Raw genomic sequence first — 20,647 nt, 5'->3', positions numbered from 1 at the left:
CATTTGATAATTGCACCTTTAGTTTTTTTTTTAAAGAAAAAAATTGCTAAACTCTCCCTGAGTGGCTGTGGCATTTGATTCCCATTTCTTCACATCCTTGCCACTGTAATGTTGTCACTATATTTTATTTTAGCCATTCCAATAAGTGTATGTTTAACTTCCGTTTTCCAGATGCTTAGAGATGATAAAGAGCACATCTTTGCATGTGCTCATCTAACAACTGTGTACCCTCTTTGGTGACATGATGTTTGTATAGTGTTTACAAACTATACAAATTTTTATATACATACTATATAAATTTTTGGGTTTTCACTGTTGTATTTTGAGAGCCTCTTTTTATAAATCCTATGAACCAGTCCCATGTCAAACACTTAAAGTCTGGCTTTTCTTTTCCTCCTAATAGGATCTTCCACGGTGTAAAGCATTTTTTCCTTTCATGATTATGCTTCTGATGTCTAAGATCTCTGGCTAATTCCAGATCCTAAAGATTTTTCTCCATTGGTTTTTCTAAAAGTTGTATCTTTTCACATTTTACGTTAAAACCATGCTTCGTTTTTAGTTAATTTTTGTATGTGAGACTTGTGTCATGGTTCTTTGATTTTTATTTATGTCTTTTTTTTTTTTCTCAAAGCTCTCTGGTTGCCCAGTGGCCATGAGTTGAGAGGGATGTCTTTCCTTCATGGATAGGGCTTTTGCACCTTGATCAAGTATCAGCTGTGTATGTGTGTGTGTGTGTGTGGTGCTCTTCTGGGGTTCTGGACTGTAACATTGGTTGATGTGTCTGCCCCCATTTAGCACCAGCGCCCTGACTATCTATCTGTTGTATTATGTGCACTGGTTCTTCATTTATTCTTTTTCAAAATTGCCTTAGCTAATTCTGGTTCATTTTCCTTTCTATAAAGATTTTGGTGTAATGTGTAATTCTAGCAGCATTTTTCTAAGATTTTAGTAAGAACTGTGCTCAACCTGTATTTCAGTGTGGGCAAGTTGGCATTTGCTCTGTGTTGAATCTTCCTGTTCACAAGCATGATATATTTTGTGTATTTGGATGTCGCTACACAAGGGACAGAACCAATTAGACAGTGAATTAAAAAAGGAGGACGTGAAGTTGGGATGAGCATGTGGTGATGATGGGTGGGGATAGTTGGGTGGGCATGAGTGGACATGATCAAAATATATTGTATACATGCATGAGATTTTTAAAGAATAAATTCCAGGTTTTAAAAATCAGTTTTTCTTTGTCTAAGCATTAATAGTGCTCAACATACGGGTCTTATATGTATTTTGTTAGATTTGTACCGCTTTCATGCCCTATAGTTTTGTTTTTGCCATCTTCAGTGTTTATTTTTCATTGATTACTTGTGTGAAGGGCACGTACACACGGCAGGTGCGCACATAGAGATTAGAGGACACCTTTGTGGGTTTTTTTCTCTCCTTCCACCTTTCATGTGTTCTGGGAATCAAGCTTAGGTCACCATGCTTGCTCAGCATGTACTTCACCTCCTGAGCCGTCTCACTCATCCTTGGCTTTTCTTTTTCTTTCTTTCTTTTTTTTTTTAAACAGGGTTTTTCTATGTAGCCCTTGCTGTCCTGGAACTTGCTCTGTAGACCAGGCTGGCCTTGAACTCACGAAGATCTGCCTGCTTCTGCCTCTCAAGTGCTAGGATTAAGGGTGTGTGCCCCCATGCCTGGCTTGAGCAGTCACTTTAAAGTCCACCTCAAAGGTTCCCTGAGAGATTTTAGCACTAGTTTTGTGTTTTTCAGTTCTGTCTCTGTCAGATTTTTTTTCTCATTTTGTTTGGTGCACAAAGTAGTTAAAAATAACAAGAAAACCAAAATCACTCCTCAAAGCAACAACAAAACCAAGTCCCCAGAGTTCATTTCTATGACTCTATTTCTCTCTTGGCCTTCATTGTCTGTTTCAGGAATGGTGGTTCCTTCCAAAACCAAAATTGTGTGCCATTTTTCTACTCTTGTGCTGACCTGTGGGCAGCCACACACCCTGCAGATAGTGCCCCGTGATGAGTATGACAACCCAACCAACAATTCCACGTCCCTGAGAGATGAGCACAACTACAGCGTGTCCATCCACGAGGTCGGTAACTTCTGTTTATCTTCAAGACAGTTAGGCGCCCTTCCCTGTTATCCTCACTGCCAACTCTTCTCCCTGAGCTCTCTTGTCTTTATCTGAGATTGCCTGTCCCATTAACAAGTGTAAGGCATAGCTTGACGGCGCCATAGGAAAGCTCTTTGTGAGCAGAAGGTGGAGTTGGGGTGAGCATGTGGTGGGGATGGGTTGGGTGGGCATGAATGGATATGATCAAAATGTATGCATGCGTGAGATTCTTTTTTTTTTTAATGAAATAGTGACTTTTTAATGAAGTGAAATGGGAGTAAAAAATGAGAACTTGGAATAAATTATTCCATTCTTATTTTGCTGTGAAAACAAATGAAGAATTCATTTGTCCACTTACCTGTGTTCACTTAAATTTGATGGGAAATTATGGCTTCCATAAGTCTGTAATGGAACAATAGGAAGGCTGTAATTGCCCCTTCAGTTTTAATCAGTACATGGAGTCTTGATGTGTCATTGTAATTTTTGTTTTATCTTTGTGGATATCTGCAGAATTGGTTTGTCAAGCAGGTCAGGTTTAAGAACATATGTGTATATGGTTTAATTAGGCAGTACTAGATGGTTGATGCAAACTGGTTGAAGGAGTTTGAGTACTGATATCTGTGTAGCTCCTAGTCTTAAATATGCATAAAATATTAACAATAGGTATTGGTACTTGATATTTAGTTCCACTTACTTTACCTTTGTGCTTATTTCTTAAAAAAAAAAAAAAAAGAAAAGAAAAAAACAAAACTAAATGGTGTAGATACCAGAAGACCCCTTTTAATAGATGGCACATTCATGGTCACTGATTAATGTCACTGAAATTTTATAGTTATAATCTGTGAAGGCCCTAGGATTTGAGCCCAATTAGTGTGGTTCTTGTTTCTGTACACTTAATCACCAATGCATGAGATTCTTCAAGAATAAATTCTATGTGTTAAAAATCAGCTTTTCTTTGTTCGCAGCATTAATAGTGCTCAGCATACAGGTCTTATATGTATTTTGTTAGAGTTGTACCTTTTTCCTGCATGTGATGTCACACTTTGCATCCTGTAGCTTGGCCCTGAAGAAGAAGATAATAAGGAAGTCTCATTTGAGAAGTCAGTGACATCCAACAGGCAGACATGCCAGGTGTTCTTGAGGCTCACCCTGCATTCTCGAGGTTGCTTCCATGCCTGCATTTTATACCAGAATCAACCCATCAATAATGGCGAATTTGACATTATTGTCCTTAGTGGTGAGTTGAAAGCTGTGGGTTGGTCCTTCCCCATCCATTTCCTCCTTGTATATCTGCTCTCCAGCCCACCTCACAGACATTTGATATTCGAGTCATATTTACCGTACTGCCCCGTAATTCACTAAGTGACCATCAGTAGGTAAGCTTGCCCTCCCCGATCCCTGTTTCCAACTCCACCCCTTGTACTTCAGAGAATGAGAGGAACATCGTTGAACGCAATGTATCCACCTCAGGAGTGAGCATTTACTTCGAGGCGTACCTCTATAACACTAACAACTGTGCCAGCACCCCGTGGCATCTTCCCCCCATGCACATGAGCTCGTCTCAGCGCCGGCCCTCCACTGCTATTGAGGACGATGATGAAGACTCGCCCTCCGAGTGCCACACCCCTGAGAAGGTGAAGAAGCCGAAGAAGGTGTACTGCTACGTGTCACCAAAGGTTGGAGCCTCCGTTCTTGCCTTCAAACCCCCACCCGATTCCGTACGTGACTAGCAGTTAGTAACAGAAGCTGTAAAGGGGCAGTCTGAATGGCAGTAGGGCAGGGTCATCTCCTTGTAGGGTTTCTGCGACACTTAAGCAAGGCTTCCTGGCGTGGAACAGAAGGTCGCCACCTCTGCTGCTACAGTGGTTTGCTTTGTACAAGGGCAGGTCTCCACCATAGCCTCGGAGTCTCTTGGAACTGTTGAGGGCCTGCGGGTGCCGGGGAGGATTTCCTGAGGTGCAGCTCTCAGCATGGTAAAGAGGGCCACTGACCACTCAGAAGTCCTCATAGGATAAAAGTCACTGTGCTATATTGAAACAATTTGACCTTGCATTCTATGATGTGAAGCCACATTAAATGTTTGTCACTGCCAGGCTTCAAGACTGATGAAGAAATTCTGGCAGTGACAGGAAGGTGAACTTCCCAAGCCCTGAGCTCAGAGGCACCTTCTTAGGGGCTTTCTTTTGACTGTTTGGGTTTTCCTCTTCGTCCAGTCCTCACACAAATAGACTATTAGAATAGTGTATTACATCCTTTAATTTCACAATCAGTAATTTGAATGGCTTCAGATTCCCTTGTACTTTCTGATGTTCTTCTGTATGACATATTTGTTTACAAATCTAGCTTTCACATGGAGTAGAAGGGATGGCAGTGAGATAATGAGTGGGGTGAAGCTCGTGGAGGATCTACACTGAATTAATTATTGCTAAAACTGGCAAACGGTTTTCTCTTTTGAGTGTTGTTGGAAGTTTTGTTTAATGAAAACTGGTCTTTAAATCATGGGGGAAGTGTAGCGGATGGGAATGTAGTTCAAGGTAGAACATGCCTGTAGCCTGTGAGGGACAGTCCAAGCACTAAAAAGAGGGAAAATGGACTATACATTTACATAACTGGTTTAAAAGCAAACCAATCTTGCATTATCTTCTCCTCCTTTATAAATGGCATAAGAGCCTTCCTTGACCTCATGATAAGGTGTTCAGATGAACTGTTGTGTGGGGTCCTACTGTGTTTCCCACCAGCCTTCTCACACAGGTATCCACGTATCTTCTTCCCGTCTCCTCTCCATGCCAAGTCCTTAGGACTGCTCAAATAGGAGGAAAGAGCCAGGCATGGTGGCTCACACCTATGCTCTCGGCACTCAGAAAGCTGAAGCAAGGTCACTGTGGCATCAAGGACAGCCTGGGCTGCTTAGAGAGTCCCAACATAGCCTGGGCTAGGGAGTAAAACCATGTCTCAGCCTAAACCAACAATGGGAAGTAGGTGGGCGCCGTGGGTAAGGCTGCTGTTGGTCCTGTGTGTGGGCTTGGGGAGTCACTGAGCAGCAGCTGGGGCAGGGGCTCCTGGTTGTTCCAGGTGCAGTGTCTTATGCTCATAAAGACCTAACTCGAGGCGTTCCACAGAGAGTGCGTTGAGGCGGCGACTTGGGGCCTGTGAAATCGCACTGTCAGGCAGCGACTTTACCTTGCCTTCCACGGATATAGTTATTCTAGTGTCGACTCAATTATCCTTTGTTATTAGGAAAAATAGACAAGACTGCTGTTTGCATTGTAATACCCAGGCAGCGCACCCTTATTTATCACTCACTCCATTTTCTTTGTCGGCCCAGCAATTCTCCGTGAAGGAATTCTACCTGAAAATCATCCCCTGGCGCCTCTACACCTTCCGAGTGTGCCCTGGAACAAAGGTAAGTTGACCTATAGTCTGCCTCGTGCTGAACAGGCCTGAGCTTTGGGGTGGTCAGTCTTTTCTTTTTTTTCTTGAGGACTTTCAGTGTCTCTGAACATTCTCCCTCTGTGTACACTCATTTCCAAACAAAGAAAAGTTGTCTCCTCATTAAATGCCACGAACATAGAACTCTTTTTTTTTTAACTTTTATTAATTACACTTTATTCACTTTGTATCCCCCCACAACCCCCCTCCTCCCCTGAACATAGACCTCTTAACAAGGAGTGTGCTACTGACACTGGATACTTTACCCTGTCTTTGGCTTCAGCACCACGGTGAAAGGATGTCGGTTACTGTGCCCACGCATGGTCCCCTGTGTGCTGAAGCTAGTCCTATCAGAAAGGATGCTCTCAGACATTAAAGCATGTGTCTTTTTTGGTTTTGTTGTTAATTGCTCTGGGCCCAAAGCCCAGCTCTAAGCTGGGCATGTTGTTTATAAGATGGCTGTCTCCAGGCAGCTTGAAGGGTGCTTAGTGTGGAGCTGCTTACTGTGCCGCTGCTCATACTCCCTTCTGTGTTATGTTGGAAGGCCTGCAGTGTTGGTCCTTACTTCCGGGCAGTGTCTCTGACTCAAATAATTTCAGCAAAAACTTGAAAAGGGACCAAGCAAGATGGCTCAGTGGGTGAAAGTACTTGTCAATTTAACCTGACCACTTGAGTTGATTGATGCCCAGAACCCATATAAAAAGCCATATGTGGTGGCACATAATCCCAGCTCTCAGGAGGCAACATGGGAGGCACAATCAGGAGAATCGCTTAGAAGCTCAAGGGCAAAATGGCCTGGAGTGTTAGCAAGGCAGAACCAACTCCTGAAGACTATACATATATACAGAGTGTGGGCACACACAGTAAAAACAAGAACAAGAAGGCAAGCAGAAAACTCTAAATAGCAGAACACTGAGATAGGGCTGGTGAGACGGCTCAGCAGCTAAGAGCGCCAGTCAAGCCTAGTGACCAGAGTTCAGGCCTCCAGACTCGTATGTGTGCACGCGCGTGTGTGCGCATAAGTACCGAATAAATGTGTAAGATATACAAGGGGTATACTCTGGAGATACTTATTGGGAAAAAAACAGGATTGCCTTGTTTTTGTTGTTTGTGTAGAAGAGTAGGCATGTGAAAGGCTTTGCTGGGATCAAGGGGTTTACAGCTTAAATTAACCACTTTCTAAATTTTCTTTGCTAGTTTTCATACCTTGGCCCTGACCCTGTCCATAAACTCCTCACGCTGGTGGTGGATGATGGCATCCAGCCTCCTGTGGAGCTCAGCTGCAAGGAAAGGAACATTCTAGCAGCTACTTTCATCCGTTCCCTGCACAAGAACATCGGTAAGGGTGGGGAAGGCAGCGAAGCGTGAGGGTGTGGGGCTGCAGAGCGTGCTCTGAGACTAAGTCCTAGCAAACCTTGCTGCTTCCCAGGAGGCTCGGAAACCTTTCAAGACAAGGTCAACTTTTTCCAGCGAGAGCTTCGGCAGGTACACATGAAGAGACCTCATTCCAAAGTCACCCTGAAGGTCAGCAGACATGCCTTGTTGGAATCGGTAGGTAACGATTCATCTTTATATCCAAGTTCTCCAGCTAAGGACTTCTTCAGTATTTGCTTATAACCTGCAGTGTATCCTTTCTCTCTTTTCCTTCCTTCCTTCCTTCCTTCCTTCCTTCCTTCCTTCCTTCCTTTCGTTCTTTCTTTCTCCTCTCTCTCTTTTTTTTTTTTTCTGGCAGCCCTGGCTGCCCTAGAACTCTCTTTGTAGACCAGGTTGACCTCAAACTCACAGAGATCCAGCTGCCTCTGCCTCCTGAGTGCTGGGATTACAGGTGTGCACTACCATGCTGGACTCTTTTTTTTTTTTTTTTTAAACATAAATTTCTCCCTTTAAATATACTAGAGACTATTTGTTCTTTTCATTGTATATACTTTTGTTATTTTGGGTTGGGGCCACTGTGTTAGAGGCATGCAACTGAGAGGAAACTCAGGACACATCAGCTTTCTGGTCTTTGCTAATGCAGTTCCTGGACAGTCTTCAGTGTAGGGGGTGGAGGCAGTGGTTAGAGAAGCAGTCTGTGAGTACAGCCCCTGGGTAGAGGCTTCTTCTAGATTAGAAGGAAGTAATTCTTGTTGTCACTCGGCTCTGATAGAAACGGAACACCTGATGAGTGTCTGTCTCCACCACACAGACACTGGCATAGGTCTGACATTCCCTAAGAGTGAGAAGCTTGGTGCCTGTCCAGAAAGTGTTTGTGGTGTTTGGCTCTGGTAGGAGTGACTGGAAACCCCCCTTTCTCAGCCACACTCCCCATGTGGCATGGCTAGCTGTGTGGCTTTGCCTCATCGAGAAAGATATCTAGTGCATATTTTGTACTTTACTGAAAACTGAGACTCCCTAGCTCTTTTGTTTACAGCTTCTTACTTGAATCTTAAAAAAACAAAAACTTTTCGATAAGAGGTTTTTCATTAATAAAATGAAGTTTCTAAAAAAAAGAAAAAGAAAAAGAAAAAAAAGAAACAATCTTAACTTTCAAGTTCCAAATCTGATTTCAAATTAGATGGTTTTTTTGTTTGTTTGTTTGTTCTCTAGTGAGACGTTGTCACAGTGTAGACCAGGCTGGCTTTGAACTTGTAGTCCTCCTGCTTCAGCCTCATGTTTGCTGGGATCATGGGGATTTGCTACTCTGCTTAGATTGTTTTTTTTCTTCTTTAGATTTTTATTGATTGTTTATGAATTTCACATCTTGTATCCCAGTCCCACTCAGCAACTCATCCCATCATACCTAATCTCTGCCCTTGCACTCTCCCCTCTCCCCTCAAAAAAAATCTCATTGTGGAAGCTGTGTAGTATTCACAGCGTGTTCCACAGTATACGCTTTTGTCCACACTGTTTGTTGCAGTTAGTCATTGGTCTGGTTTGAGGCCTCTAGCTTCTGCTACACTATCAACACTGGAAACTCACCCGGATGCTTCTTGGATATCCTGTTGTTGCCCTGTGTCATGGAGATCCTGCAGCTTTGGATCTGTAGGACCGGCCCTTTCACACACTTCAGCAGATCATAAATGGGGTAGACATTGGGGTGGGCCACTCAGCCCTGGGTCTGGGCCTGAGTGGTAGCTGAGCTGGTCAGTCCATGAGCTCTCCCACACCCACACCACCAGGGCGAGCTCTCTAGAACTGCCCCAGCTAGCTCATCTAATGCTGCGCCAGCCAAGGGCAGAGACGGTGCCCCCCCCCCTCATGCCCTCAGGGCCAGCTCACCCACACCCATGCCTGTAGGGCCAGCTCTACTTTGCTGCCAAGGGAAGTGCAGGGCCCACTCTCCTGAGTGCTGCCACCAGTGATGGGCAGGGACAGCTCTCCCACACTCATACCCTTGGGGCCAACTCAACTGCGATACCCTCCCCACCCCCTCAACCAGGGCCAGCTCTACTCTGCTTCCTGGGAGAAGTGTGTAGGGCCTGCTCTTCTGAGTGCTGCAGCTGCTGAATGGCAGGGCCAGTTCTGCTTTCATGCCTCAGGGCCAGCTCTGCCATGAAGCCCAGGTGAGCGGTGCAGCCATCTCTGCCCAGCCCTCAGACGTCAGCAGGCCTCAGGAGGCAGCCCAGACCAGGGATGCTGCCTAGCCTTTGGTAGTAACGTGCTCCCTCTGCTGCAGGGCCACAGCTGCAGACATGGCCCCTGGAGGCAGCAGGGGCCAGAACCTCATCGGGCCTTATGTGGCATCGCCAGCTGCTCCCATTAGGCTGACTCGCTAGCCTTGAGTCGGCAGTTCTACCTCTCTTCATTGTGCAGACATCCTTCTGCTTCTCTTTCTCTTCCATCTAGCTACCACTTGCTTATTTTAGTAGTACTCTTGGCCTCTGGGGGTCTTCTCAGGAGTGCTACACTAGGACCATGCCATGTGGCACTGGGCACGGATGACTTTCGGGATGCTCTACCTACCTGAGCTGCATGGCACCAGGTTAGGGTCATCTGGGACGTGGGCTGCCACTATTTCTTCTAAATATTGGATTTCTCCTGAAGAGCTGTGTATTTGAATATAAGATAACATCACTGACGTTTACTTGTGTGCCGTATATATCACTTCCATGTGGCGGTAGCTCAGTGGACAGTGTTGATGCTCTTGGGTCTTTCTTTAAGAGCTGATGGTGCCAGCCAGTGTTCTGACAGCTTTCTTCCTCTCTCTGCTCTATAGTCTTTGAAGGCCACTCGGAACTTTTCCATCTCAGACTGGAGCAAGAACTTTGAAGTGGTTTTCCAGGATGAAGAAGGTAGCTTTTGAAGTTTCCTTTTATCATGTTAACTCTCCTTCCTACTCCCACACTCCAAAAACCCAAACCATCCTCCTCAACCTCCCCAAAAGACCCAGGCTCTTGTGAGCCAGGGATCTGACTGGATGGCACGGTGGAGAACAGAGACATGGGGGTGAGCTCTTAGTGCTCATACCAGGAGGACAAGGTGGCCACTGCAGACCCAGGAGTGTCCAGCTCCTGGGCTCTCCGAGCTCCTGTGTTCCTGTCAGCTTAGTGACCAGAATGCCTTAGATTCCTCAGAAAGAAGTGGGATTTCAAAAAGTGTCAGTGAAGAAAAAGTAGTGGATTGAAGGAGTAGGAGAGTGATAACTAAGGGGAAAATGTAATAGGAGGTAGGGTAAGCCAGCATCACTTTTCATCTTCTCTATACTTTTTTTTCAGCTTTGGATTGGGGAGGGCCTCGCCGGGAATGGTTTGAGCTAATCTGCAAAGCACTGTTTGATACCACCAGTCAGCTCTTCACCCGGTTCAGTGACAACAACCAAGCGCTAGTGAGTCTGTGCCTTCCCCAGTGGAGGGGGGAGAGGGTGAAAATTAAACTGAATACAGAGGTTCACCGAGCTGACCTGGGAGTCTAGACAACTTGTGTTTTGCTGTTAATGTGTTGTTTGTAATGAGCTAATCAAGTTGCCTCCCTTTTATTTGGCTCCATTATCTCATCTGTAAAATAGGGGAAAAAGTGGATAGTTGAGTATTTGGCTAACAGTGTTATACAGTAATGGCTACTTTACTCACTTTTAATAATAAATACTTCTAAGGAAGAAAGCCCAAAGCAGTTTGTTTCTGTCCTGGATCTTTGACTAGAAAGAAGTCATGAGTGGCTTTTCGAAGGGTGGCTTTCATGTCTGTGATGACACCCCCGGAAAAGTACTTATGTTGCCTTTGCTATTTCTGGTTGAACCAACAAAGTCTGAACCCTAAAAAAAAAAAAAAAAAAAAGTCATGAGTGGAGTACCTGACTATTTGGAGAAAGTTCTCGTTTAGAACCGGCATTATATCACCTGTACCCAGATCATCTAGGGCCACAAACTGATCTAAGGTTCTTTAGTAGCCATTGTCCTCCAGTCAGTTTAAATTACTCAGGTGTCTGCTCTGTGATCCATAAACTGAAATTCCCTTGGTATGGGTTCTGAGTCAGCTTTTGTTTACTGTAATAAAGCCCAAGACAGTCAGCTTATAAAGAGAACGTGTTACCTCACCATAGAGTTTTTTGGAGGCTTCAGTGCATGGCTGGTTGGCCTTGTTGCTTTTGGGTGTGTGGTGAGGCAGCACATCATAGTGGCAGAGTATGGCAAGGTCATTCACCTCAGGGCTGGGGCACAAAAGGAGAGCAAGAGACCAGACAGTTCTCTTCCAGGGCACCCCTCAGTATCCTGAGCCCCAGCAATGGCTCTCTGGGCTGGGGCCCAAAATTTTTAAATGTATGAACCTTTTGAAGACATTCCAGGTCCAAACTATAGTACATAGGACTGGGGCTCTCTCCAGAACTAGCTAGAAAATTGGTCAAAGGCCATTCCATCTCTTTCTTTGACAGGTGCATCCTAACCCTAATCGCCCAGCTCACCTGCGCTTGAAGATGTATGAGTTTGCAGGGCGGCTGGTGGGCAAGTGTTTGTATGAATCCTCTCTAGGAGGAGCCTACAAGCAATTGGTCCGTGCCCGTTTCACTCGGTCTTTCCTGGCCCAAATCATAGGACTCCGTATGCATTACAAGGTACATCTTAGGTGTGCGTTTCCACTAACCAGTCTGGCCATTGGCTCTAAGATCTTTTCACACGAGCTGATTTTTTCCGTATCTATCTATCTATCTATCTATCTATCTATCTATCTATCTATCTATCTTATCTATTTGTAGATTCTGCATTATGTGTGTTTTGCCTGCATATATGTACATGCACCACATGCATAACTGGTGCCCACAGAGCCAGAAGAGGGCATCAGATCCCCTGGAACTGGAGTTAGAGATGGTTGTGAGCTTCCACATTGGTGCTGGGAACCAAACCCAGGTCCTCTGGAAGAGCAGCCAATGTTCTTAACCTCTGAGCCATCTCTCCAGCCCCCAAGCTGATTGTTTTTAAGGTTGAAGATGTAAGTGGTGTTAAGCACTTAAAATTTATTCATGGCAAGGAGTGTTTATGTGCTTCGGTGTCTTCCTTTCTCCTCAGTACTTTGAAACAGATGATCCAGAATTCTATAAGTCCAAAGTGTGCTTTATCCTCAACAACGACATGAGTGAGATGGAGCTGGTCTTTGCAGAAGAGAAATATAACAAATCAGGTCAACTGGATAAGGTGAGAAAGAAGACCAGGATGTATGGGTCCCTGCCTCTCCCCCTCCCCCCCCGCAGGTGCCTCTAAAGCAGTGTCAGTAGGACTTTCTGCAGTGAAGGGAAGACCCTACAAAGGACTGAATGATGACCCAAGTGTCATTGCACAGGCTGGCCTGGGAGGGACAGCTGTGTCAGTGACCAGCAGTTGTGATGCAGGTCTCTGATTCTTAGTTTAACACAGTGCCTGGACATATTAAAACCCTTTTTGTTGTTTAGTTTTGTTTTGTTTTGTATGGAGACAGGGTCTCACTGTGTAGCTTGGGCCGTCCCGGAATTTGGTACATAGACCATGCTGGCTTTGAACTCATTGGGATCCACAGCCTCTGCCTCCTGAGTGCTGAGATCACTGGCCAGATATGTATTTGTAGCAAATGTGCTTTTGTTACATTGTGTAATTATGCAATATCAGATGGTAATAATGAAGCTACTCAGTGATAATACATGATTAATCCTCATTAGGTAAGGTAGTGTCACTATAAAACTAGTTAACAATACTCAATTAAGAGGGACGTAACAATGACTGAAGAGACGTGGCAGCTGGGCATGGTGGCACAAGCCTTTAATCCCAGCACTTGGGTTGCAGAGGTAGCCGACCTCTGAGTTGAAGGCCAGCCTGGTCTACATAGAGAGACTCTGTCTCAAAAGAACAAAACTAAATACTCTACTGAAAAACGATAGGAATGCCTGTTTTCTATCTTTGTGCTCGTGAGGTCTGTACCTAGCTTCCTGAGCTGGCATAAGAAAGCGGCTAGAGAACAGAGCGGTGGGTTACAGTCCTTGGCCCTAGTGACAGCGCGGGTTGTTCACTAGTAGGAGCCTCAGTAGATTAAGACAGTAGAACTTTTTTCCCTTTAATTATGGGTATTATATTAGAAATATTATATAGTATATGATAATATATAATATATGTTATATATTACTGCTATAATTTGGTGTATTTGTTTGTTTTTGAATAAGCATTTCTAGCTGTGGCCAAAGAAATGTTACTAAGATTTATTGTTCACATCAGTGCAATTAAAATGTTGTTATTAGGACCTTAAAATCTGATCTTGGAGCTAATGGAGGGGGTCATTCACTTGTGGAGACAACTTTGGTTTCCATACGCAGACTCTCCAGGGTAGCTGTTGTAACTACGCACGTCTTCCTTGAATGCCTCTCAGTGGTTGTTTATTGGAGGGTGTGTCTGTATATGTGTGCCCACGGGTATGCACACATCTGTGTGTGTGTTTACTAATTCTGTGTGTGACTCGGGAAGCTTGCTCAGCTTTTCTTTAACAAATAGTTAACAGAGTGAAATTTTATAGCCAGTTAGTATATCAGGGCTGGAGTTTTGGATGCCAAATCTCCAAGTCTCAAGCCATTGTTCTTTCCATTTGTGTACTTGGGAGATAGAAGAATGTGTGGGAACAACTGTTTCCGTCTTAGAATTTCTGAGTTATGAAAGAGCTTCTTTGAGAAAAGGTCATCAGTGGTTTAATTGTAGGAAATGGATTAAAATATACCCAGAGACTATAGTATCTTCCTGTTGCGTCACCACTGCTCCACTGCATGGGAGAAGACCTCACTTAGCACCCACCTTGGAAATCATAGCTAGTAGAGTTACAGAAGCTTGAGCCCTGATGGTTGGAAAGGAAAGGTAAAAGCAGGTGTGTTAGAGAACCAAGTGCAGCTTAGAAACTCGAGGCTGACGCTGAGGGAGTCCAGTTATGTGGCTTGTAGAACATTCCAGGCTGCTACATCGTACAGTCTTCTATCCACAACCTCTTCTTGTCTTGTCTTTTGCCTCCTGTTTCAGATTGTAGAACTCATGACAGGCGGAGCTCAAACCCCAGTCACCAATGCAAATAAAATCTTCTATTTAAACTTGCTAGCCCAGTATCGGCTGGCCAGTCAAGTGAAAGAGGAGGTGGAACATTTCCTAAAAGGTGGGCTCCTGTCTCCTTGTGCTCAAGATGTCTGTGTCGTAGTTGGGGGTACGGCTCTAACTTGGATACTTTCATTTCAGGCTTAAATGAGTTGGTTCCTGAGAACCTTTTGGCGATTTTTGATGAGAATGAGCTTGAGGTAAGTGCTTAGAATTTGACATTATTTTGTTCTGTGTTGCTTTTCATTAACGTGTGTGGAGGGGCACACCGGTGCTGTGTCACACATGTGGTGGTCTACAGGCCACTTGTAGGCTTAATTCTCTCCTTCCAACACGAGTTTCCCAATTGGACATAAATGGTCACGCTTGGTCGGTAGCAAATGCCTTTACCTTCAAAGCATCTCAGCAACCCCAAGACTGCTGTTCTTGAGAGCATGCCTTATGGGCTCCTGCCTGCTGTACCTTCTTTAGAGGTGTGGCAGGAAGGCCCTTTTTTGGAGGGAGGAGGGTGAGAGGATTGAGACAGAGTCTCACTATGTAGCTGGAAAGTCTTTTTTACTATACAGGAGTTGGGTTCACTTTTTACATTTTTAAATTTTATTTTGTGTTTGAGTGTTATGCCTGCATGCATGTGTATGTACCATGTGTGTGCCTGGTGCCTGCAGAAGCCAAAAGAGGGTGCTGGATCCCCTGGAACTTGAGTTACATACAGTTATAAGCTGCCATGTCAGTGCTGGGAGTTGAATCCAGGACCTCTGGAAGAACAGCAGTGACCAGTCTCTCCATCCCTGGATTAACTTGTTACTCTTCTATTCAGTGACCCTTTCTTCGGTTCTCAAAAATTAGAAATGTTGAAAGACAGAAAGTGGCAAGTAGTTATGAAAAATAGTAGTTATTATTTATCAACTATTATTGATATTAATTGACTTGTAAGGAGTGTTGGCACCAAGTGCAGTCTTCATGATGTCCTGTGACATTTAAGGAGATTATACAATGTGTTTGTTTAGGTATATGTGAACTATGAATTGTGTGCTGAGATACACAGAAACTGCAATGAGGAAGACAAAGTTCCTATGGGCTATATGCGAGTGAAAGAAAACCCACAATGGGATTATGTTTAAAATCATGTGTGTGTTTACATATCTATAGTATCAGAGGATGTGTGAATGTGTGTGTGTTTACATATTTATCGTAACTGTTAATATTTCCTATTTTGTATCAACCAAGAGTTAGCTGTAAGATGGAAAATACCATTTTTATAGTTAGCTAAATGAAAGTTCTTTATGAGTCAAGAACAAAGCAGTCAGTTTTTCTTCACTTGCTGCTCCTCACAGATGATCCGTACAGTAAACATTACAATCTTTAACTTCCCATAGCTTTCCCAAGGAGTTTGTGTCTGAGAATTGTTCCCTGTCAGAAACAGCACTCAGGAGGCAGAGGCAGGCAGATGTCTTAGTTCAAGCTCAGCCTGGCCTGCAGAGGGAGTTCCAGAACAGCCCAGGCTACACAGAGAAAACCTGTCTTGGAAAAGAAAAACAAAACAACAAAAAAGAAATCCTTTAAAAATTTATAAGAAAAAAAAATTAGTATCAGGTGATGTTGTGGACTTATTCTTGTTAGCTGAACTGTCTTAGAGAACAGTCAAAGCCTTCTGAATTTTATCGCTTCTTGTGCCTTGAGATATAAAATCTAAACAATGAATCCTCAGTCTAAAACTTCTAGTAAACCTCTTACCTAGTGCTAGTATTTTGGGACACTGGAGTATTTTGTTTTCGTCTGCGCATTTCTAACAACATATAAAAGTCAGTGGAAAGGAAAGTTCGTTTCTTACAGTTACTCCTAGTTACTCATTAACTTGGCATGGACTTGAAGAAACCACGTCTTCTGGGGTTTAGTTTGAGCTTTTTTCTCTCTTTATTAAGAGGTATCATTCCTTATAGCTATTGGATGGGTACTCCTAGTCTACTAAGTAACATGTTGGATCTTGAACCAAATTAGGACATCAACAAGATATTTAGGGCTTATGTCATTAATGTTCTCTCTCCCTTTTTCTTTTTGCTTGGCATGCCTTTTAGTTTGTCTCTTCAAGTGGAAGCAGAGCTGAAAGGAAGTAGTAAAAGTTCAATCCACAAAAGGAAGACAGACCTGAGAGACAGCACTCATAAATGCGGCTTTTCTGCTGTCTAGAACATATAGTCATTTCTTTTGTTTCTCTAATTTTGTCCTTTAATTACAAAGAGTCCATAGCAGTTCTGAATTAGGCACACTCACCAGAAACACCTAGGAAAACTTTTCAGCTACACAAGCTTACGATCCAGCTTTGGAGATTCTGATGCAGTAGACCTAGGGTGCAGCTTGAGCCATATCTGTTTGTCTGTCTTTTTAATTGAGTGTGTAATGCAGGTACACATGCACTACAGAGTAATTATATTTTGCATCATGATGCACTTGAGGTCTGAGGTCCACCTCTAGGACTTTCTTAGTCCCCTCTGTGGATTCTAGGGATCCAACTCAGGCCAGCTTGTACAATAATCACTTTTTCTTTTCCTGCTGAATCATATGTATGTGTGTGTGTTTAAGCTGTGTAGGTTTTTTTAACACTGATTTTTCTTGGTCATACCACACAGATTTGAAACCATTGGCCTATTGTAGTTCGTTCTGGCACTGTGATCTCACCTTCTGTCTTTGTCCCAGCACTGATTTTATTCTGCATTCCCATGTCAGTAGGTAACTGACTAAATTAGTGTGACTTTGTCCTTCTGTCTGTCTAGCTGCTGATGTGTGGCACTGGAGACATCAGCGTGGCTGACTTCAAAGCCCATGCTGTGGTGGTTGGTGGATCCTGGCATTTCAGAGAAAAGGTAAGGGGCTAAAGTTTCCACAGTCTGACTGGTATCATCTTGTGTGGAATAGTTTTAGAAGGAAAAAGAGTAGAGGAGTCGAAGAAGTTGACATGTTGACTGGCAAAAAGATGATAGATATGGGGAAAACAGGTGGTTCTCCAAGCTGGGAGGAGCTCAGGTCCCTAAAGGCTATTACCTTGACCACCACTGGGCAGTACGTGGGAAATGCAAGTAAAGGGAGCCAAGCAATCAACTGGCGATTACCCTTGGAGCCAGCGACGACGTAGATTCTTGCAGAGGTTGTTATTCGTGCCCCATAGAACTGTAAATGGGAGTATATGCCTACCCAGAGAATCCTGTTCCTCCCTTAGGGACCCAGTCTTAGACTGCACACCACGTGTGACCATAGCCTTGTGTTTTCCTGCCAGGTCATGAGGTGGTTTTGGACTGTGGTTTCCAGTCTGACCCAGGAGGAGTTGGCCCGGCTGCTTCAGTTTACAACAGGCTCCTCTCAACTCCCACCCGGAGGCTTTGCCGCCCTATGTCCCTCATTTCAGATTATTGCTGCTCCAACCCACAGCACGCTCCCTACTGCACACACATGGTAGGTGTCTGGCTGCCCAAAGCTTCTCCTGTGGGAGACCCTCTTTCTAGCCCTTGCCCATGTTTCTTGTAGTAAGAATCAATCATTCTCCTCCTTGTTATTCCAGTTTTAACCAACTGTGCCTCCCTACATATGACTCATATGAAGAGGTCCACAGAATGCTCCAGCTGGCCATCAGCGAGGGCTGTGAGGGCTTCGGCATGCTCTGACCGCTCCTGCTTGGCTCCCGCCCTCTCTCGAGCATCTGGACACATGCTCACAAGCATAACCACTGACCTTAATACACGTAACCATTAGCCAGAAGCTACTGCATGCTCCCCTGTGTCTGGAGTGTTCTGTCATCTGCATTGTTCTTACCTCACCTCTCTGTGTCCACGTTTGCCACAGGCCACTTGGGCACGTGGTACCTATCTGAGCTCTACTCAGTCATGAGGAGAGGACCATGCTGCTGTCATTTTATTTGGTCCTTTGAAGATCTCTGCAGCTGAATCTGCCTCAGTAGCTTGGAACGATGGATGACACAGAGGACTCGATTCTGTTGGAAAGCTGGCATGCTGAGACCCTTGGGCCGTGCCTCGTTCCAGCATCCTCTGCTCTTTGGAAATACCCTCCATGATCTCACTACTTGACCCTTCTCCTGGGCTACCCATCGCCTCCTCTCACCAATAGCCAGGAGAAGCACAGCTAGAACGGGGCTCACACTAGCCATCTGATTGATCCTCCCACACAGTGGCAGGCACAGGCCATGGCACTGGGTGAGTTCTCATGCGGACTGGTAGTACAGAACTTTGTGGTAACAGAACTGGAAAAGACACTCCCTGTGAGCATTTTCAAAGACGATCATTAATCCATAAGGAGTTTGCTAAGCTTCCTCTTGAATTTGAGCCAGTGAGAAAAGCCGTCAGAAGAATGTGAAGGATGGCTGTGCTTCTCCCTCGGGGAAGGGCCATGTCCAGGCATGTGGATGGCTTGAAGACTACTGATGCTTTTCTCTGATCTTGTTCTTTGCACTGAAGGATGGTTTGGCCTGACCTCCAACTTACGTAGTCTGTTAAGAGCTTTCTTTAGCATTCTGCTGGACAGTGAACATAGCGTGCCAGCTCACTTTGGTGGTGGTCTCTGGCAGTGCTCAGGCGGAGGAACTGTGATCATAGTCCTCTGGGGTAGACATGGCGGAGGTCCAGCAGCAGTAAATACGTAGCAATTCCAGGTACTTGACCTCATCAGTTACCAGGAAGGGGAACCTAGGAGGGAGGAAGCTGTATTGGGTTCAACGGTACATGGAGATCCAAGAGAATTTGTCAGCCTCTCGGAAGACGATAACATCTTTTCATTAGTGTTTGAATGAAAACAACTTTAAGGCTCAAGATCACATGGACTTCCCAATTTCTCTCTTTAATAAGGCTTTGCTACAAGACACTCAGAATATTACAAGCCATCTTTAATGCCAAAACCAGCAAGTACACAGAATCCCGAGACAAGGTAGTTCTTGTGACAGTGCCTTGGCCTCCTGGAAGCATGTCTGAGCCCTCCTGTTCCTAGGGATCATGAGAAACAAGCCCTCCTGAGCTGCTAGAATTCCTGCCTGACCTCCTTCGCAGTCATCATTTGTCCTCTCTTGGTGTGGGTGCTGACCTCACTTATCCTCGGGGTCTGGGACCTGGCATCAGGGCTTCTTCACCCCAGGATCCTCCATGCCACATGGTCACTGCTCTCCTCAGGGACCAGGACAAGGTGCTGCCGCTTGCCCACACTTTCCCCTGGAGCATGTACAAGATTCGGTTGGCCATTACCCTGCTGCCCCTCAGTCCTCCATCAAGGCTTCCAGCTGGGGTACATGGCTGGCTTGGCGCTTGGAGGTTCTGCAGTCCTGGCTCCAGTACCCTTCTAGAGACTCTGCAGAGGGGGACAGTTTATATTCTTGGCTAGACCTGTCATTTTAAGCTCTAGTCATAGCACTTTTTCAGTCTCCTAGGCACTGTTGCAGCCCGACTACAATATCCCAGGTCTTTAGGCACCAGAGTCTTTAACAAAACCCCTTAGTACTGTGTGCTTTTTTATCCTTCCAGTTCACTCTCTCCCAACTGTTCAGAAGCATTTTTGCTCTCTTTTGCATTTTCTTTTTACCTTTTTTTTTTTATATATATATACTACTTTGGTACTAGCCAGTGTGGGGAAAAGATACAGTATAGTCTGTTGGAGAGATAAAAAGATGTGTTATTTCTATTCATGTTCCTTATTTTGGCCAGTTCCTCTCTTTATGCTTTGTGACATAGGCACTCAGAAGGCCAGCTGCCTTCCTGGCTTTTGGCTTTTCAGTGTCCTTGAAGGAGACCAGTCATGAAACAAACACGAGGAAAATGTTGCCGTGGTTCTAGAAACTTGGCAGAGACTTGCGTTCTGCTGCACATTGTCAGGCCAGGTCTGGACGTCTGCAGCTGGAGATGTAAATATTTTGTACAGTAAATAAAATGCCTACGAGAATCGAGAGCTAAGTGACTGTTGGCGTTGGGGTGGTCAGTACTTAAGGAAGTTGGGGAGGAAAATGTTTAGAGATGCTGTGTATGTTCTTGGAAGCAGGGAGCAATCTGCCGTGGATAGAGTGCACTGGGGGCCCTGGCTGGTCTCCAGTACCTGTCCTCAGGGTAGGGCCACGCTACTCACTATAGATAGCAATCCAGTGGACAAATGTTTGTGTTCAGAGCCTGAGGGGGAAAATGGTTCACTATGAGCAAAGGGTGTCTATTATACGTCTTTAGGCATTAATTTGTTGTTCTCTACATCAAAAAGTCCAGCAGAGACATTTTCTAAATGAGAAGTTAAAGGAGGGGGTTAGAGAGATACTCAGCAGTTAGGGACTCTTGCTGCTCTTACAGAACCTGGCTTTGGTTCCTGGCACCTTCACTGCCTTTAACTCCAGTTCCAGGGGAGCCAGGGACCCAGGACATCCACAGGCATCTGCGCCCACATAAACTCACAGGCCCACACATCGGTTACAAAACAAACGTTAAAAGTTCAAGGAAGGTGGATGTGGTAGGGCGCATGCCTGTGGTCCCAGCTGCCTGCGTGGCTGAGCCAGGAGCATCGTTGGAGCCCAGGAGTTTGAGAACAGCCTGAGTAACACCGTGAGACCCTACTTCATAAGACAA

At 44.8% G+C, this 20,647-nt stretch overlaps 1 protein-coding gene across 8 annotated transcripts in view; it reads left to right on the top strand.

The window, feature by feature from the left end:
- Arel1 (apoptosis resistant E3 ubiquitin protein ligase 1) overlaps window positions 1-19,988 on the top strand; it is a 52,670-nt gene extending 32,682 nt beyond the window's left edge. For all 8 annotated transcript variants that reach the window (XM_060387871.1, XM_021634139.2, XM_060387867.1 and 5 more), the window contains 15 exons: window positions 1,926-2,095; window positions 3,173-3,353; window positions 3,545-3,792; window positions 5,442-5,519; window positions 6,743-6,884; window positions 6,975-7,096; window positions 9,741-9,816; window positions 10,240-10,349; window positions 11,393-11,572; window positions 12,024-12,149; window positions 13,983-14,112; window positions 14,193-14,251; window positions 16,823-16,912; window positions 17,323-17,498; window positions 17,605-19,988. In XM_060387871.1, coding sequence (XP_060243854.1) covers window positions 1,926-2,095; window positions 3,173-3,353; window positions 3,545-3,792; window positions 5,442-5,519; window positions 6,743-6,884; window positions 6,975-7,096; window positions 9,741-9,816; window positions 10,240-10,349; window positions 11,393-11,572; window positions 12,024-12,149; window positions 13,983-14,112; window positions 14,193-14,251; window positions 16,823-16,912; window positions 17,323-17,498; window positions 17,605-17,707 — 1,991 coding nt within the window. In that variant the 3' untranslated portion in view covers window positions 17,708-19,988. The remainder of the gene's footprint in view (window positions 1-1,925; window positions 2,096-3,172; window positions 3,354-3,544; window positions 3,793-5,441; window positions 5,520-6,742; window positions 6,885-6,974; window positions 7,097-9,740; window positions 9,817-10,239; window positions 10,350-11,392; window positions 11,573-12,023; window positions 12,150-13,982; window positions 14,113-14,192; window positions 14,252-16,822; window positions 16,913-17,322; window positions 17,499-17,604) is intronic.
- The last annotated feature ends 659 nt before the right edge of the window (window positions 19,989-20,647 follow it).

The sequence above is a fragment of the Meriones unguiculatus genome, chromosome 7 (assembly GCF_030254825.1).
Source record: "Meriones unguiculatus strain TT.TT164.6M chromosome 7, Bangor_MerUng_6.1, whole genome shotgun sequence".
NCBI classification, from domain to species: domain Eukaryota; kingdom Metazoa; phylum Chordata; class Mammalia; order Rodentia; family Muridae; genus Meriones; species Meriones unguiculatus.
The sequence above is the reverse complement of the archived record's forward strand: the minus strand, read 5'-3'. Positions and strand labels throughout refer to the sequence as shown.